This window comes from Parasteatoda tepidariorum, chromosome 6 (genome assembly GCF_043381705.1).
Source record: "Parasteatoda tepidariorum isolate YZ-2023 chromosome 6, CAS_Ptep_4.0, whole genome shotgun sequence".
Taxonomy (NCBI): Eukaryota; Metazoa; Arthropoda; class Arachnida; order Araneae; family Theridiidae; genus Parasteatoda; species Parasteatoda tepidariorum.
This window is the reverse complement of record NC_092209.1, coordinates 65,919,653-65,940,701: the sequence shown is the minus strand read 5'-3', so window position 1 is coordinate 65,940,701 and position 21,049 is coordinate 65,919,653. Positions and strand designations below refer to the sequence as shown.

General features: G+C 29.6%; 1 protein-coding gene across 1 annotated transcript in view; it reads left to right on the top strand.

Annotated features, from left to right (window-relative positions):
* Positions 1–477: 477 nt before the first annotated feature.
* The window catches only part of LOC107446585 (TNF receptor-associated factor 5), a 66,005-nt gene continuing 45,433 nt past the window's right edge, over positions 478–21,049 (top strand). The window contains exons 1-2 of the mRNA XM_043049679.2: positions 478–766; positions 12,290–12,529. Coding sequence (XP_042905613.1) covers positions 12,326–12,529 — 204 coding nt within the window. The 5' untranslated portion in view covers positions 478–766; positions 12,290–12,325. The remainder of the gene's footprint in view (positions 767–12,289; positions 12,530–21,049) is intronic.

Here is a 21,049-nt window from a genome sequence, read left to right as displayed (position 1 = left end):
CTGTTCAACGCTGGTAATAAAATAAAATATAAAGGGTTGGAAATAAAAGTGACGAATAAATTTTTTAATAACTAAATTAATGTTGTTATATCTTGTCTTAATTGACTTCTGAGCTGGTCTATTTTTTAAATAAAAGAGATTTTTTTTTAAAAGAACTTGGTTTTGAAGCAAACAGTTGTATCTAATAATTTTGAGAAATTTTTAAAAAATTTGTATATTGATAATTTAATTTGTTCAAACAAAACTGATATACAAGTATATCATTAACGTAGATTTTACCCATCTCAGAAGAAAAAAATCTATAAACTTAAGATTTCCTTTTTTTTCTTCAACCTTACAAGTTTTTCTAAGTCTATTTTTTCTTCATGTTTTTAATCGATTTTCTGTGACAAAACACGCTTTGAGTTAGAAGTGTCAGCTGTCAAAAGAACGAAAGAATAACGCTCTTATTGTTAAGCGCCATCTGGCGAAAACGATAAGGAACTACCTTTTTGAAATTCATAACTAGATTCGGTTTCCTTTTCGTTACAAACAGGTGAGCGGATAGGGAAGAAAGGGGAATTAATTACCTGAACAGGTAGGACAAAAAGGGAAAACCATCGACCACTGTCTAGAGTGGTGACCGGTTTGCGGATTTTCATGTCATAAGTGGAATTCATATCTTCAGGCGCGGATGTGTTTTCATAATTTGTGAGTAGTAGTGGATTATTGTTGACTTTAAAGCGATTGCACGTGTATTTCTCAAGCGATAGCGTTCATTTTTGAGGTACTGTTTTCTTTTTTATTATTTTTTATTTATTGCTTTTCATCAAAGCATTTCTACCTTTTTTTGATCACTCAAGTATTTATTGTAAATTATTATTGAGTAATAAATAAAATGTGTACTTTTGAAGAATAATTTTACCTGTTACAGGTAACGCTTTAAAGCCCTTAATGTGCACCTAACATAGCTTACCAGCAGATAAATTGATCTGCTTCGTTAAAGTGTGGAATAAAGGGGTTTCCTTATTTTACTATGGTAATGTGCACATTAAAGGCATAAGTAAAAAAAAAATTGTTTCTCTCATTTCCAAGTAATAATATTCTTTAATTCTCATTAATTTAATTTTAATAATATTTTAAACCTTATGATTTTTTGAGTCATAGTTATTTAATTTCTGATTGATTTTTTTTCCAACTAATTTATTGATTGTTCGATTAAATTAACTTGATTTTCAGAAATCGAAAAATAAATAGCTTGTTAAATTAAGTATTCAGAAACGTTGCTGCTGCTTCAGTTAAGTCTTATTTTCACTTTAATGAGTGCAGAGTCGGTAATGTGCAAATTATTTAGGTAATATGTCTAATAAATATTTATAATTATTTAGGTAATATGTCTAATAAATATATATAGGTAATATGTCTAATAAATATATATAGTTATTTAGGTAATATGTCTAATGAATATATATAATTATTTAAGTAATATGTCTAATAAATTTATATAATTATTTAAGTAATATGTCTACTAAATTTATATAATTATTTCGGTAATATGTCTAATTAATATATATTATTATTTAGGTAATATGGTAATTAGTGAAACTAAACACTTTTTGGCAATTTAGCGGATTACACTATTTAATTAACAAATTACCTAGACTAAAGAATAACTGGTTTCTGCACCATAGAAGCAAAATACTAAAACTTCCTCCATAAACGTTAAAGTCTGGAAAATCGTGGTGATAGGTTTGTGTGCTTAGTACAAGCAACGGATTATAGACCCTTTTCAAATTAAAGAACAGCTTACACTAAGTATAAATTGAAAAGTAACGTTTTAAGTTTTAAATATAATATGACAAGGCATCATATATTTTGAAAAGTACCATTTTTAGTTTCAAATGTAAAACTTAATAACAATGTTTGTGCATCGTTTTGTAAAAAGTAACGTTTTGAATCCGTAAGTTTTTTGAAGTATTGAATGTTTTTTTTAAAAATTAATGCGTGTGTTATTTTTGTTGCTTATTCTTTTTTTTAGCATTTTTTACGAAATCTATCTTACATCTCTCCCCATATTCCCTCTGCTATATTTGTTTAAATAAAAAATTATTTTTATGTTAAAGGATGTAATTATAAGACAAGCCTTTTGTTAAAGCAGTGGTGTGCAGGGGAGGTTGGGAAGGGGCAAACAGTTTCATACACGACGCAGCAAGAAAAGAAAACAGGCATCGTGTCAACAACTAAGAATATTTTATTTTAAAAAAATTTTTATTATAAAATTATTCATGCTCACATTTATATCAACAATGTAAATAAATGTATGTTATAAAATAATTTTTTGAAAATTACGTTTATGAAAAAAATAATTATATTTTTAAAAAAAATTAATTATTTTATGTAAGGAACTCCATTTTTAATGTTTTTCACATGTTTATTCACGCATACAATTATCATTATTTGAATTAATCCTTTTCTTTGGTATTGCTAAAAGGAGAGTGCTGTTGGACTAAAGAGTTAACGCACATGAAACTTTGCATATATTTTCTAGGAGATCATTCGAACATTGCAGTGGCGTACGCAAGGGGGGGGGGGTTTAGGGGTTTAAACACCCCCCTTGAGCTCAGACAAAATGGCAGAAAAAAAATTTTAGTAGAAATTATGCGAGCTATTATTGAAGACTATATATTTTTATTAGCCTTATGCCTATTTTTTTTCTCTCACGGTATTTCTCAGAGTTCTGAAAGAACATTTACTATAATAGGGTTGTACTTTTGAAACCAAATTCACGTGATACTGTTACGGACTGGTTCCTTTCTGTCCTGCTAGTATAGTTTTCGAGACTGGCAGTCATTCGTGTGATCTTGACGCGATGATTCTGGAATCCTAGACGTTCTGTCGTCTTTGAGACAATTCGAGAATTTTGGAGATGCGGTGAAAAATTATATAAAAGTGGGAACGGGGTACAGTGAAGTTAGTTAGTTAGACTAAGAGTTATTTCTGCCACTTGTCTTTCGGAGCTTGTCGCTAAATCTGTTTTGTTTTGTCTTAACAAAAAGTTCATTCAATCACCGAACCCGTCGTCGCCACTATTTCGACTAGTGAAGAAATCAGTAACAATACAATTGGAGATACTGTGCTCGTTGAAGTTATTCATTCCAGCTCGAAACTTTGAGATCGTAGCATAGCGGATATTTTTTTGCCAATATATATAAATATATATTTGCTGTTCTCGGATCTTTAGGATGTCAAAGCGCAAGAATTTAACAACTTTTAATTATTTTGAGAAAAAATCACGACCTGAAATTAGTGAGGTGACAGTATCTAGTACCAATGTAAGTTTTTCTGTTGAACAGAAATGTGATACTTTCGTAGAAGAAAACGTTTCTAGCATAACAAAATCTGATGAATGTGAAAGTGGCCCTCAAAGTGTTACTTTCCACCCATATGACACTGGACTTTTTTCAGAAAATATTACATTATGTTCTTAAACTTAAAAAATCAAATCAAAATTTAACTAAACCATGTTGTCTGAATAAAAAGTCAAAATTGTCTAGCTGTCTAAATTAAGGAAATAATAGTGCTTTATTACAGATTCGAATTTCTTTTAGTAGTTCCAGAAAATTATGAACACCCCCCTTGAAAAAATTCTGCGTACGCCACTGGAACATTGTATAACAGATTTCGAACATTGCATAAGCATAGTATAGTATACTTCCGTAGTATAACATATATATTCGTACTAAGATAATATCCAGGTGCCTGATTTTGAAATCCGAGGGTTGTAGGCTAAGAACTGTCCAATAGATCGTAGCCAAATTTACATGTTATTTATTTGCAAAATGCTTTTCAATTATTAAATAACGTAAGTAAATTATTATAGATTAGTACATTTGAGCTTATTTTTATTTCAATTTTTGTTACTGATAATTAATTCTATTAGACTGTTTCCTCAGAAATGTAGGGGCCTTAAGCCCGTGCTTATTTGGCCTTATGATAATCACACCCTGCATTTGTTTCTCATGTATAATTTCCTTCACTTCACGTTACCATGGTTACCGATTATAGAAATGCAATTTCATGCGAAAAGGAGAAGAACAAGCTGTCAAATAAGCAAGGATAAACAAGGAAGTTATCATAATCTTGCGAATCACAATCGAAGACTATCATAGTAAATACAGGATTAAAATTATCGAAACTAATAATTTATTTGCCGAATAAATATGGCAGTGATGGCGATTGAAATTTCTCAATTCATATGCAGGACGTAGGGCTAATTAATTACCATTGTTCAAGTCATCCTTTCGAACTAGCAGTAAAATTGAATCCTATTAGTATGAAAATTGAAAATACAATTTAAAATTTGTTGTGAGAGGTATATTTTTTATTGCTCTCTTTACACCTTCTACAGCAAATAAAACTAACATTGTTTTTGTTATTTGCTTGCGAAATGATAGTCCGATTACATCAGATGCTTTGACACATCGTTTCCCAATTTTTTACGGCTACTGAATTTTCTCGGCGTTTTTTTTCCTCCCTACATAATCAACTTTCTTCCGGCGAAACCTCGAGTTAAGAAATGAAGTAAATGAAGACGATTGTGAACTTATTAATCATTAAAAGACTACTTTTAGACCAATTATATTTAAAAAGAGAAATGAGATAGGGGATAGAGCCTTCGGTTTCCAATGAGGCGAACCCTGTTCGAATCCCAGTCGATACGAATGCCGCATCCGGCATGCACCGACCACAGTGCTGACGTGAAATATCCTCAGTAGTAGACGGATCATTGGTTAGGGTCCCCTTGCCATCAGACTAACAGTGGGAGTTTCTCGTGGTCTTCCACGCCATCTAGCGCAAATGCGGGTTATCTCTATTAAAAAGTCTATCTCTATCAAGAAGTCAATCTTATCTCTATCGAAGGCAAATTTCTCCCTATACTCGATCCAAGAGTTCCTTTGTCTTCTGGATTGAGTTCAAAATTACAAGCCTACGGAGGTGAACATTAGTAGTCGTAAACCCATAAAATTGGGTCGGCTGTTCAACGACGGTTATAAAATAAAATAAAAAGAGGAATGAAATTTTTTCCTCATTTTATCATATAAAATCTTAAATTAGGTTTTATATTCCACAGTTGCATATTCGTAGTCTTGGTGCTGAGAATAGTCTAGTTAAAGATTTGTTTTTATACTGTTAAACATAAAAAGAGCTGCTTTAAACGTTTAAAATGTTAATTAGGGAAACCTATTTCTTTATTAATGAATTTAGTTATTTTAAATCGAAAAGAAAAAAATGTACATTAAAATTTTTTTTTATATTAATGCATGTCCTTTTCATAATTATATATATATTTTAAAAAGATTTGTCCTTTCACTCTCAGCATTTTATTTTAAATAATTTTGAGCAGGAGATCAAAATAATGGATTATTCAGTGGATCTAGTTGAACNCAATACTCCTTAAGTGAGCGGGGCTACCCGACTCTCCCCTATATTTTAAAAAGATTTGTCCTTTCCCTCTCAGCATTTTATTTTAAATAATTTTGAGCAGGAGATCAAAATAATGGATTATTCAGTGGATCTGAATATAATTACAGATTTAAGAAAATGTTAAAAAGAACTGTTTAAAAATAAGCTCGGAATTCCTATAACTATTCCCCAGAGTTACGCGGTACATGTGACAATCGCTGTTCTAACATAACTGCCTAAACGCTCAATTATGATTTTTGTCTTCTGCGTCAGAAAAGAACACTAATTCAGGCTCCCAAATCACTGAAGTATATTAGTGTTTACAAGTAAATATAATGAAAAAATTTTTTAATCTTGTTTTAAAAAAACTGATTTAAAAATACTTCCTCATTGCTAAAGCTTGAACAGGCGAGAAAACTTAGCTATCTTTATTGAATTAAATGCTAGTGTTTGTCAAGTTTAGAAAAAAAATTATGATAATATATTTTTTGAAAAAAAAATTTCGATATGTAATAAATATTTTTTGGTTTCAAATCAAAAAAGGTTACGTAAACACGGAAATACATAGTGTTGTTCTTATTAGGCTTAATGATGCATTTTAATAGGTCTAGTGACCTTCGTGACATCTTTATATTTTAATTTGGCTTAGATGATCAACATTATTTCGAAATAAAACCTAGAATTATTTGCAGGCGTGACTTCATAATTAAAGAAGCAATGCTTAATTGCAATTCGTGTTGATTAAAGTTTTTTTTTTACTTGTCTGGAAGCTACACTATGTTTCTTAATGATTCTTTAACTAATGAAGATTCCTTATTCAGGTTAAGAGATCGTGTAAATAAAATTTAATCATTTGCTTAAAGCGTCCACGGGACCATACATTACGAACGATAAATAAAGGAAAACGACGAATGCGGGTCAAATTAAAATATCAAATGTCTTGAAAGTGTAGGTAAAGTAATAAAGAAGTAATGGACTTGAAAATAAAATAAATTAATAATTAGTCTAAGATTAGTATTAGTTTTAAATGAAAAAATTAAGTGTTTTATAATGAAATTTTTGTGATGCAAAAAAGGATGACATGTTTACTTATTTAAAACACTATATATATTCAAATTACCGTGTGCTTTTTCTTTGATTTCTGCCAAGTCCAACTGCTTTATTCGGAGCTCTTCTTTCGGGTACGGATATTTTAATTCATTATTTAAATTATAATTTCTACTCTATTTAACTATAAAGTAGTTAGTTTTCAATAGTAAACTAATAAAAATCTACTTCTATGCAATTTTTTGTAATTTAATTTGTATTATTAAGGAAACGCTTAAAATACATCCGAAATCTATATAAAGAAATGCGTTTTCAGATTTTTAGGGGGGGAGCGTTCAAATGATACGTAAGCATATTTATTGGCTATTTTAGACTGCCTTTCCACCCCTTTTATAAGTAAATCATAAACCTCTCTATGCCCAAATAAGGAATTCGCAATGCCCTTTCTTTTCGCTTTGAATTTGACTTTCATTGTAGTAATCAAATTTAAGGATTAAAATCTTTGCCGAAGACAAAATTTACGTTGTCATTCACTTTTTAAAATGTTGAGTAAAATATTCTTTAGGAATCTTAAGTTTTCTTTCTGTAGTCAAAACTTTTGCTCTCTGAAACTCTTTGAAGAAATTTTTTCTAACTCTTTCTCTTCACCGAATTTAATCCCGAGGCCGAAATTTATCCAACTATAAGTTTTCGTACCTTTTGTTTGGGTTATAAAATGTTTTTGAAAATAAAGTGATTTTAATGTCTATACGTAAGTATGACTCATACCCAACCTTCCATCACCTTTTGCAGCAAATTTAATCAAATTCCAAAACTCCTCTCCTCGGTTAGGTGCATACGACGCAATATTTGAACTACCCCTGGATCCTGTGTTAAATATTAATAATGATAAAATAAGGAATGTGTCAAAAATCGTTTGCGAGCTAAACTTTGTGAAAAAATCGTTTTCCTTTTTAGTTTAATTGGACACGTTCTTTTTTAGTGAGAAAAACGGGAGGTAATTTACAATTAAAATTTACCTGATTAATATTTAGTTTTCTAATATTGCTTAACTAGTAGTAATATAACAGAATTAGGAAAAAACCCAGCAATTTATTCTAAATTTAACTGTTATCCTCCTCCACTACTGAATTACTTTATATTAGCCCAGCTTTAGTCCTCGTTATTTCCCGAATTTATTACTGTGCGTCTCGAACAAAAAAGGTTAAAGACCCCTGGCTTGAATAGAAAGAACTTTTGTGTATTTAAATATTCTGAAGTAAATTAAATTTTTTGATGTTTTATAAGTTTTATTATTACAGGTCAACGACTAGTTTAGCAAGTGTTTCTATTGTGTTTAAATAATGCCAGTTTAAAACATATACATCAAAAAATAAAGTTTCAAAATTTTATTCTGTAAATTTACCTACAAAAATGCAATTATAGTTTTTCAAATTATCTTCTTTGAAGAACGTTGTTTTATAAACAATCGAATCTTTTAAGAAAATTCTATTTCAAAACAATTATTAGTTTTTTAAATAAAATTTCTGCCTTACAACACAAGTTCAATAGCTTTAAGGTTCTTTTTTTGTTTCCTTCAAATTGTGAAAATAATCAATTGTACGCTTTTGATTAATGAATCGAATTTTATTGATTAATGTAATTTTTGCACGCGAGAACTATAAGAGGAAAAACAATGCAATTTGAAAATTATAAACTACTTTACCTTGTAACTACTACTAAAATTATAAACTACTACCTTGAATATAATATTTTAAATAGGAAACTGAAAATCATTTTTCAAAAATTTTATATGCATGCGATTTATTTTCATAACGCGTATAACAAGCTATTTTTAGAACTAAAATTGGATATTCCATTTTTCGGTTTAAATTTTTTCCATGTGTTTGGTATAAATGTGAAGTGTGTGACATGCAAAATATTTTGAATGACTTACGTTCCTTTATATTTAACTTGTTTTGAAACAGACTTAATTTATGACATAAATTGATTTTTTTTTACAGTGAGCACATAATGTTTTATATACACGTAGCGAAGTTTAATCTGTCCTGGTGTTTTGTTATGATAAACTCTATATTAAATCAAAGTTACGTGTGGGGAGTTAGCATAAATTTAGTTAATAAATTTTTTACGCTATTTTGCTATATTTGATTGATCAAAAATATAACAATCTCTAGCTTTATGACCAAAATGTCATTTTCTTCAAATCCGCTTGTAATATTGTATATTTCACTTTCATTGCATAGCAGTTAACTTGGTTTTTGTTTGTTTTAAAATACTACTCATTTTTTATCTTATTAAAATTTATTTTCGTCAATTAATTATTTTTGGATAAACAAGCTTTACAATTACTTGGTTAAATACTTCATTCGCTTAAGAAATATACAAATTAGAAGTAAACAGTCAGCATGTTTCAAACGACCAGGGTAGCCGAGAGGGGCAGAGCAGGAGAGAAGCGATTTGCCCTCTCAACCACTGTGCTTTTTCTTGTACGGCTTTTCCTTTTTTTTTTCTGGGCCGAATTAATGATCTGGTTCTGCCTAGGAATGCTCTATGCTATTCAAAGGACGGCATGCAAATGTATCTTCTTTTTTCTCTTTATCAAACTGTAACACGCTTTCAGAAATAACTCTCAATTTTGACGATTCAGCAATTTTTTAGCTGTATTTCGTTAAATTTGAGAATAATTTCCTCTCGATATCTCGTGATTTGTGACAAAACGCGAACTCTCAAGTATATGACGAAAATGTTTCCTCTACTCGGAACCCCATCGTAGTGCATTGTGGGAGAGTGTTGACTAGAATGAAAATTAGACGATCGAAACTAGAATGGTGACATAAGCCGACCGTCCGTATGATGGTCAAGATGTTGGTCTCATACCAAGGAAATCCAGGGTGTGAATCCCGCTACGGGCATGGATGTAATTTATCTTTCTGTTCTATCTGTCCTCCACCTATATGGTACTCACGAAAAAATAAAAAACAATGATTCCCAATAGCAAAATGTTTCTTCACTTTTGACGAAATTCCTTTCATCGGAATTGTAGCGATGGTTATTTCGTCACTTGCACTAAATGTTCACTCGGAGCACATACCAGGGAATAGTTTCGTCAAAAATGAAGAAAGTTTCATGAAACATTCATTTTTTACAGTTAAAAAATATTCGTAAATTCTTGTCGACAAATCATTGAAACACTGTAATGTTTACAAGCAATTAGCATTCAACTTTTTTATTTTATTTCTGTAAGCAACATTTACTGGCAACAACAAAGCCTATTTATATTATTTAAATTAAAAAGTTGCTCGTCAAATTTAGAAAGAAAATTATGGCCAATAAATACTTTTGAGGTTCAACGCTTTTATGGAAGCACATTGTGTGATTGGTCTCATTAACCTTAATAATGCCATTTAATAGGTCTACTGAACTTGTGGCATCTTTATTTTTTAAATTGGTCCAGACGTTCGATTTTATTCTGAAATAAAACCTAGAATTATTTGCATGCGTGACTTCATTATCATAATTAAAGTTGTAGTATTTAATTGTAGTTCGTGTTGATTGATTTTTTTATATGCATTTTACTACTGTTTTAGAAGTTTGCACTACTTTTATGTTTTCCAATGATTCCTTTAAGGTTGAAGATTCCTTATTGAGGTTATGAGATTGAGAAAATAAAATTTCATTATTTGTTCAAAATGTGACATTCGTCTTTCGTTTAGTTAATGACGTCTAACAGTATAAAATAATCTTTTAAATCAGATTTAACGATACGAGAAGTCGATTTTTTACCCCATTAGAATTCTAAAACTATATTAAATTTAATTCGTAAATTTTGATAAATATAAAATTCATCTACGACTAAAGAAAAAATACAACACTGCATTGCAGAATTTTATTTCAATTTATCATACTATTAAAAAGAAATGTGTCTATGTAATAATACGGGTCGGGAAAATGAAACAAAATGTTTTTAATTTTTTTAAATAGGAATCCTAATATTATACATAATTCGACGATTTTATTGAAATATCAAATTCAACGACAAATTAATAAAATTGCATCGAGGCATACAGATAGGCTACAATCTTGTTAATTACATTTTAAGAAAGCTTTTTTTTTAAAACTATTTTTTCGATTTTTTTATCGGTGCAAAAAATCTAACAATAAAGTTATGTTTGTGGTTGAAGACTATAAACAAAAACAAAATTTTGTTTCAAAAGTTTTCACAGCACTAGAAAAATATGCATTAAGCAAAGCATAATAGAATACTATGGAATACTGAAGTGTAGAATAAAGCAAGAACTAGTATTTTTCGCAAATACGGTAAAAAGTACCGGCACTCAGGGTGCCAGTACTTTTTACTTTAAAAGCCATTTTTGCCGTAACGTTTTACTCAAAAAACCTGATACCGTAATTTTTACAGTAACTGACAAATCACTGAATAATAGTAGCCGAGGATCAAAATTGTGGTGTCTTCGGATCATCCCCAGGAATGTTTCCCAGATAGTCGCCAATAACCCATTGTGCAGCTCTAGTGCGATGTAAATGAACTACAACTGGGATTATCACTGACTGCAGATATTATGACAGGTTTTTTCCATATCAAAAGTGTTACATATTTCAATTCAAAGTTAGATTTCCTTTGTGGGACTACTTTTAATGTTCATTGTAATTAAGGAATAAATTGAGAAGTAAATAAAAGATATAAATTAATTTCAGTTGCATTAATGCTATTTCCGGTTAAAAAAAAACATTTAAAAAAGCTTCTTTTTATTACTTTTTTACCCTCAAACATATCGGCCAATGTATTTCTTGTAATCAGTTTTCCTTTCCAACACAGCTAGTGAATTTTTGCAGTTATGTTATTTCTCGAATTAACGATAATGAAATAGAAAATGAATAGAAAATATGTAGAACAAATTATTTTTCGAAGATGATAGAGTAAACAATTTTTTTTTCTCCATAGATTATTTAACGCATTTCCCAGTATTATTACTTTTAAAAATTATATGAGTAAACTTTTTAAACATAACCAAAAAAATGCTTATCTTTAACTCAATGGTCATAAATAGTTACTGATTCCGGCCGTGGTAGCCCAATGGTCGGACCCTGGTTTTAAGGTGGCGGGCTCGATCACCGACTCCGATGAGACCCACAGCGTACTTGAAAATCTGTGTAAATCCAAAGTACTATGGGTACAGGCACCTGTTGAAAATTTTCTTCCTCAGATCAATGTCTAAATTAAAGAAGTGGCCTCACAAATGAGCGGTGCTGTCATATACGTGGGTTTCTGAGCTAAAACGTACTTTCACCCTAGCGGTGCTCTCTTGGCAAACGAAAGGCACACCGTCCTGATTTACAATTATTTTTAATTAGCAATAATTTTACAATTGTTTAGAATTGTTTTGTTAAATGCTTGGAGTGCCAATTTCATATCATGCTTGTAAAGGAGATATAATAGTTATAAACATGTCATGAAATTTAGAAATTAAAATTTTATAGATAAAAGCTATATATATATATATATTTCTGATGGCTCTAATTAATCTATTATTCTTCATAAATTTTAAACACACATTTTGATATCTGTTTGTATAACCGACTGTATTTTACCCACTTATATTCCCTCTTGTATTTATGTATATATGTTGCAGGACATTGTCAATAACAATAAATATCTTACTCATTATATTATTGTTAAAGAATTGTCAGAAATTGACTAAGTTAAGAAAGTCTTTCATAATTTAATTCAAATTTTGTATTATTGCTTCATTGCTTATTAATAGCGATTGTTTCATTCTAGATTCTTAATTCGAGGGATTTCCATACAAGCCACGAAATGGCAGATGAAACCGTGCAGTTGGAGAATGTTGAGTTCGTGCAATCATGTCCCATGCAGTACAGGTGTAGACGCTGCAGCAGCCTGGACTCGGCCCTTAACAGGGCACGATGTGGACATGGTTTCTGTGGAAGGTGTGTGAATATGGTTCGCGCCGCCAGGTTCCAGTGTCCTGTGGATTCTAGATCTGTAGAGAAAAAAGAAGTAAGTACTATTTAATTTTTGTTAAATTATTGCGATTAATCTTATTATTATTGATGAATTCTACGCATATAAATAAAGTGATTGTTACAAAAACTAATTGTAAGCTGCGTTTTAATCAATTGAAGGAACAGGGATTATTCATACAGCTATTGTGTCGTTCTCGTATTTTTAAATGGGTCTTGCATCTTGAATAAGATAGGCTAATTCTTATTATTTCAGCTCATTTTTTTCTTGATGGAAAAAACAAACAAATGAAAAGTAAATCAATAATAAAAAACACCAAAATATTCAGTATTTTTAAATCAGTAAAATTGTAAATATTAAACATTTTTTCACAGCTTTTAAATGCGGGCAACTGAAGAAGACCTTGGGGGTAATGTAATGAATGATAGGCCACACTTTTTCAAGAGGTGACATTTTTACATAAGACTAGGCCTTATTATTGATTCCAGATATATTAAGAGTTTTCAAAACTTTCACTGTATAAAAGCACGATACACAAATATATTTTATTGCCTATTTGGAAATCGTTTGGTTTGTCTTAAATCAAATATGCTCTTCTAAAATGGTGGTTTGAATTAAATTTCAATCCACATTTTGAAAATGTGGCTTGTCATTATAGAGCCTCACACCTTACAATTTCACATTGTTCTCCAGTTTTTTTTGTAATTATTTTGAAAACTGTTCAAATCATATATCATACAAAGTCAAAGGAAATTTATAAAAATTTACATATTAATTTTAAAAAAAACGTTTTGAAAAAAGCTTCAACTAACTAAAACCTAATTGCTGGAGGTTGGTGATCTTTACTTCTTAGTTATTTTACAATTGGGTTAACTTTAGTTTATTACACCGTTTGATTTCGTTACTTTGAATACCTAAAGAATTTCTTGTAGGGAATATTTTTTCAATACAAAGATTGCTAAAAATTGTTAAATTCTTCCAACATGATTCACGTATTTATTTCACTCGTGGAACTTTCGTCATAATTTTTATCATATTCAAACTCAATTGTCTGGATAAATAAAAAGAGATAAGAAAAAAACAGGAACTTTAAAATAATCAAAAAAGATTCTGCGGTTTATCATATAGATAAAAGCATTATAATGATTAAGAAAAAAACACTATAACTGCATTTGGTCGTTAGATACATGCTGATATGAAAACGTAAAAGCAACTGATTGAATCAAAAAGTTAATTTTTTTTCTTCAGTTTTATCAGTTGAATTTCGCACTCACATGGAATTCCGCACGTTACCGAAATAAAACACAAATTTTGTAGAGATTCGAGGTTGTTTTGCGGTGGTAATTGCGCAGAGCAGAACCAACACCGAACTTACGTACGCGACAGTACGATATCTCTCGATTACGTATCGTTGTCAGCAACGAATAAAATGCGTTATTATAAATAAGTTATAATCGTTTCGATTTGTATAATTGCATATAAATTTAACTAATTAATCCACTGAATTGTTTCAATTCTGTTTATGATTTAATTTGTTGTTTTGTCTGAATTTTAAAGAGATAAAGGTGCAACAGTACCATAATCGGTAACTTCTAAACATGTGTGAGTGAATTAATATATAATTTGTATATAATACACCGGGACGGGTAACTTTTAAAATTTAGGGACTTTAAATTCGTAATTATCATTTACGTCAAAACAATAATTTCTAGATTTTTATCTCAAACTAAATCTATAAAAATAAACATTAAAAAAAATTGAAAAAAAATGTACGTATGCAAATGTTAGATTACTAAAAACAATAATTAAGGAAACATTTCTTAAATTTTTTTTAATCTTGTATATATTTTCTTATCATGAATAAATGCGAAAAAAAGTTTGCAAATTATAAGATTTTTTTTAAACCAGTACATAGATTTTTTTAAACCAGGGGAAGGTATTTTCTAGTGGTAGAAAACGAAAATAGATTTTTTTTAGAGAAACAGATTTTTTTTTTTTAAAAATCATCATTAAAAAGTAATGATTCTTTTGCCTTGATAAATATATTTATATGACAGGATATTTTTTTAAAGCTAACTTATTAAATCGAAAATGGAATACTAATTAAAACTTTTGCTACCATTAGGAACTATTTTTCGTACTTGACGAGGAAATTCCGAAGATGTAAAAAGGTATATTATTCTCATTAATTCGGAATTCTAAGCACAATAGTATAGTTTTGTTTCAAAACAAGTTTATATAGAAATCTAATTAAAGTTAAAACTGTGAAAGTAAATAAAATAATTAGGGAACACTTTAGTTAAAAAACAAAACATTTTTTGAATAAATATAATTATTTATTTTTGAAACGATGTTCTTGTATAATGTTTTTGCGGACTATTTTTTTTATATCACTACTATCGCTTCCATATTTCAACCATATTATTAGTTTCGATAAAGAACTAGTTGTTCCATTTACCTCAAATCATGACACATCTGTGACAAGTGGCAATAATAAAATATCCAAACTAGGTAGTGAGTTTTGTCCTTATGACATTTGTTATTTGCAATAGAATAATCCTCGCCACATGAACATAAATAGACAGCTGTGTCAATTTTCGGTGACCTCATTAGTGTTAAATGAAAAGAAAATGTTCTCTTAAACTAGGTGTGAATTTTTTTTAAAGAAAATTAACAAATTTTTATAAAAATTCGAAAATGATTCAAAATAAAATGCCGATTACATTTATTATTAAAATAATTATGTGGATAGACTTTTTTATGAATGGCAACTGCAGAAAATTTATCTTGTAATTTTATCATCTTGTCAGTTAGTTCACCATTTGGAGTTATTGCGAAGATTGTGAAAGAAGCCGTTACCTTCTCAAGTAAGATATTCCGTTGTAGAATGGAACAAGGGAATTCGTTCAGACCGTTGCATAGCAAATGATTTTAAAATAGCTTACAAATCATGAATCTGGCATTCAGAACATAGTAAAAAGACCATTCTTCCTGTAACAATCAAGAGCACATAAAGTCATGACTTCTATAATGGCGTTCTTTCCCACTTGATTCCGTGACTAAACAATATCATTCAATTGCAAACGATTTTTTTAAAGAATAAAAAGTTAAAAAAAAAAGTTTTTCGAAGTGATTAACCCTTTTGGCAACACTCGGTTTAAGAGGTGTAGTTTTATGTTTTTAGTTTTATTCTATTTTTCCCTCATCAAAAACAGATTGTATTTGTTGCGGTTTAGCTTCTTTAAGTGGATCGTTTGCACGCCTGGATATTACAATCTAAATATCTGTATCAAATAAGTGCTTCGGTCGTTATATAACCAGTCTACCATCAAGTGCCAGATGTAAATTACAGTTCGTGCACCTTGAAGAAATTTTATTCTTTATTTACCTTCAAGTTTAAGTGGTTTATCTTCTTCAGTTTATTTACTTCGTAAGATAAATTGCTGGTTTTAAAGGCGTGTGAATAACACCTTCACAAACTTATAGAAAAACTTATCAAGCTTTCTTCAAACTTGTAGTTTCTCAATGAATCAATTAAAGCATTAGTTATGGTTATATACTTATAGTTATTAAAGATTAAGTCAATATGGTTGCCTTATTAAAGAACTATCTTTAAAGAAATCAATAAGTTACGACAGGAAATATAATTATTCTAGGAAAAAATGGTTTAGTTTATTGTCAATGAATCAATTGAACCTTTGATCATTTATTTTAATATCAGAAACTTATTAACAAAACTAATTAAAAAGGTATATGATTAGAAATAATCTGGCTACGCTAAATCTAAATTCAGATTTAGCGTAGATTGAATTTGAAATTTGAATAAATATCGTAGATATTAAAAATGTCAAATGGTTCATTAAATTTAAGGTATCCGACTATTCTCAGAAACTTTTTTCAAAAATATTATTATAAAATTTTAAAAAACTAATTTATTTGTCTTATTATGTGTAGAAACTTCTAAAACTAGCAGAAAAAAATATTTATATTATTATTTTTTTAAACTGCCATTTTAGGTCAAAATAAGCCATTTTTTGCATGTACGGAAAACACTAAAAAAAATTTCTATCTATTATTCTAATGCATAAAATAAAAAAATCCTTTCAAGATTTTATTTAGATGGCTATCAACTATGTTTTGAACTATTATCTTAAAAGCAAGTGCATATACTACTGAGTTAAGGATCAATGTAGTTAAAAAAGAAATTTTTTAAAAATTACTGCACTTGTCTTTGCGATAAAACATGCATAAAAATGAAATTCTACTTTTTTCTCTTAGTCTGTCGTACAAAGCATGAGTACTATAATCGTAGACACTCAAAAAAAATTGTAGAGAATTATTTTAAATACAACATGAGAAAGCGCGTTTCAGGTAGTGTAAAATGTGAAGGGAAAAAAATCTTATTTTGAGATAAACACTGATTAAAGACTGAAAATCATTAGTCTATCCACTGTTACAATTTTTCACAAAAACTGCTATAACTTAGTAAATAATTGGAGTATAAACACAAGTAAAGTATTTTTAGAAAGCTAAGCGTACAAGGATTATAAATTCATATTTAACTCAATTTCGAAAATTTTGCCCAAAATCTCTGTCAAATCCATTCCCAAAATAAAATGAACAATTTTAATATTCGTTGACGAATATGTGTCTTCAATTTACGTGATTTCTAAATCCGTTGTTGATTAACAATAAACATAATGAGTAAAAGTTTTATAAAAGAGTTGTTATCTCAGATGCCTATCACGCTTTTAAAGATAGGAAATAAAGGATACCATTTCAACTGACTGATCACTTCAGTTAGATTAAGAAAAAAGTTGATGTATCATTTTTTTAAAAATTTTTCTGCCATCGTTAATTGAGAACGTATCTTAACTTATTGCAATTTGCAGGTTACTTCGAAAGGAAACAGTTGGAAGAGTAATTATAGTGTTGAAGGCAATTAGAAATATCTAATCTCTAATTAAATTTTGATTTAAGCTTTCTTAACTCTTACAATACATGGTGCGGAAGTTAATGGGTAGTTAGTTTTTATAAGTTATAATCTTATATAAAGCTGCTATATCTCGTTTATCTGACCTTGATTCCCTTATTTATTTTATTTTATTCTAAGGTACTGAAAAGCTTCGCGTTCTACAGAATAAGCGTTCTTTCTTTTTTGATTTTGATTGTCAATTAAATAGCAATAGCTCGTCAGTGCGCCGTGGTAATGGATTTTACTCAAAATGCTCATAAATGAAACTAGACATTGCAAAAGTACGCTTTTTTTTAACGTTTAACTATGAACCCAAATTTAACATCTATGGCAACTATTTTTTATTTTATAACCGTCGTTGAACAGCAAACCCAATTTTTGGGCTTACGACTACTAATGTTCAGTTCCGTAGCCTTGTAATTTTGAACCCATCCCAGAAGACAAGGGAGCTCCTGGATTATGTATTAGAAGAAATTTTCTTTAGTCGAGAATTTTGATAGAACTAACCAGCATTTGCGTTGCATGGAGAAGAAGCTCACTGAAACCTAACTAGGTTAGCCTGACGGCAAGGGGACTCTAACCCATGATCCGTTAGAGTCCCCTTGCCGTCAGGCACCCACTGAGGATATTTCACATCAGCACTGTGGTTGGTGCGAGCCGGGTGCGGAATTCGTATCGACCAGCTATGTTTGAAATACGAACCCTGTTCACTTTATTGGAAAGCTAATGCTCTATCTTCTGACCCACCACGGCTCTATAATAATTTTTTTCATGAGATTTTTTAACGGATTTCAAGTATTTTCACGTTGCTGATTTTGAATCTTCAATCAGTTTCTCTCGCTAAGTTGCAGTTTTTTTTAAAAAAAATGGAATTCTTAGTGTATTTTTTCGTTGAAATGTTTTAAAACGTTATATATAACAAAGGGTAGCACAAATGTTGCGATAAACTTCTAGAAGAGTGGCGATCAGGTGACCGAGTGGTTAGCGTGCCAGTCGTTGTGTGGCAGTCAATTAGTAACATTTCATTTTATGGCGAATAATTTATAAGGAAATCTCGATTTTTCTGTTATACTAATTTAAATCGAAGAATGTTTTTAAACTTTAACAAAAATGTGTATTCAAATTAATAAACAGAAATGCGTAGCAAAAAAAAAAAAAATTGAAGAATCAAGTACGATTTGAATTGGTATCATATAATCATCAGTTTTCGGTATGGATGATAATTGACTCATGATAACTTAATTAAGAGAGAAATAATGACCAATTGCAAAAGTTAAGTAATCTTCCAACTGCCAATTGTTGGACTGAGAGATATTCCATAATTTCGCGAACCAAATGGCCTGAACGGTACTTGAAAAGCTGGTGCATATCATCTGAAGTTGAATAGTGTATTAAACTGAAAGTTACGGCATTTCCCTCAAAAAATTATTTTTTACAGCAAAAAGCTTTTTTGAGGTTAATGAGTTTTGTGTTTTATTTGAATGGAATTATTATTTAAAAGTCTTAATGATAGTATGTGTTATTGCGCCTTAAATCTTGGAAAACAATATAACAGTTTCTGCATTTTTTTGTCACATAAAAAACGCATTTACATAATCAGCTTAAACGAAACTATGTTTCTCTAACGTTCGAGGAAGTAAAACCCTGAATCATTGTTTATAAATATAGTGTGATTTTTTTTTTCTTCCTTCGCGTAAATCTTTCGTAAGCATGGTCAGGTAAGTGAGACGCTTTAAAAATACATATATCATGATAAAAACGAAGGCTGGTTAGCTGTTAGTATTTTTATCTTTTCATCAGCTAAAGAAAATGCCTCACCTACTTTTTACGCAATTTTAACTTACGCTTTTAAGTTTGGAACACTCATGCCTGTAATTTTCTTTCATAAGTTATTTATTTTTCTGTTTTAAATAAAGTCATTTTTAGATGAAATCAAGAAAAATATTTTGAGAAAAAATGCTTGAAATTTTTTTATACTGCTATAAAGCATTTATTTTAAAACTGTTATTAAATTTTTTTTTGTATTTATTGTTGGGCATTTGAAATGTTAAGGAGCTGAAATTGATATTTTTTAGCACAGAGCTTCCAAGTAAATAAGTTCTACCGATAAAAGTTTATATTTTTAGTTCATTACATTATTTTTTTTTATTACGTTCACGTTCTAAATTAGATTTAAGTTATACGAAACTAAAACCCTATTATCTCATATTTAATCCCATACCAATTGAAATCTGGCCGTTGATTAAATTACGGCACGAGAAATTTTGTGACGTCTCTCTCATTAACACACATCTCCCATTATCACGATTAAACTATTTGATGTAAATACCAAATGCTGTTTCCAATACTAAACAACGTTTCCGCTAATTACTGAATACTGTTTTCACTCTTTGATGTAAATACTAAATGTTTCCACTTTTTGAGGTAAATACTAAATTCTGTTTCCACCTTTTGAGGTAAATACTAAATTCTGTTTCACGTTTTGAGGTAAATACTAAATTCTGTTTCCACTTTTTGAGGTAAATACTAAATTCTGTTTCCACTTTCTGAGGTAAATACTAAATTCTGTTTCCACTTTTTGAGGTAAATACTAAATTCGGTTTCCACGATTTGAGGTAAATACTAAATTCTGTTTCTACGTTTTGAGGTAAATACTGAATACTGTTTCCCACGATCTATAGATGCGGTGCTCTTGAAATATTTCCCTTTTTTCCGATTCTATTTTTGTTCACCTTTTTTTTCTTCAGTTTTGTGTCGGACTTGGTTTCTAGCATGTTTAGTTATTTTTTTATTTGAAGAATTATTGAATATTTTTTCCCTCTTGAATATGGTTTAGTATTGGAACTGGAATACAAATGCTTCTATGGGAAACGAGTATTCTGTAATTCCTCGAGTATAATTATTAATTATTGGAATTAATTTTTTATCCTACTTAACCAACTACTTTTACCTACTTTTAACCTACTTTTTTATCAACTTAACCGAATTTTTTACATTGGTTATCTCAATTTAAATCAGTGTTAATTTGTAACAATTCATTTGATTAATAGAGGACGAATTATGTATTAAAAAAACTTGTTTTTTTTTTTTACAAACAAATATAACTTTATTGAGAACAAAAACACATAAATACAAAGAATATATATTCGTCGTCAAGAGGAAAATCCTGTCCAGGCGACAAAGAAAAGTAATACAATAAATTTAAAATAGAAATTTTAAATTTATTGTATTACTTTGAAAAAATCACTGATCACTTTTGTATTTCCTTTATTTATATTGTACAAATTAGCTTAATTTAAGGAAAATACAGTGACATTTTTATATCAAAACTCGATAACTCGTGTATTTTTAAAAAATGGCTCGAGACAAACAACTGTTGAAATATAGATAAGTGATACTACTTAACTTCCGTAATCTTTGCAGGTGTTATAAGGTAAGATCTATAGATTTTGTAAAACTGGCATAAGTCTGAAATATACAAAACAAATGTTTAGTTATTTATATTATTAATGAAGCCACAGAACTGGAATTAATCTAGATTCCAATTCTGTATAGTCTCTCCAGTTCCTGTAGCGTTTCTC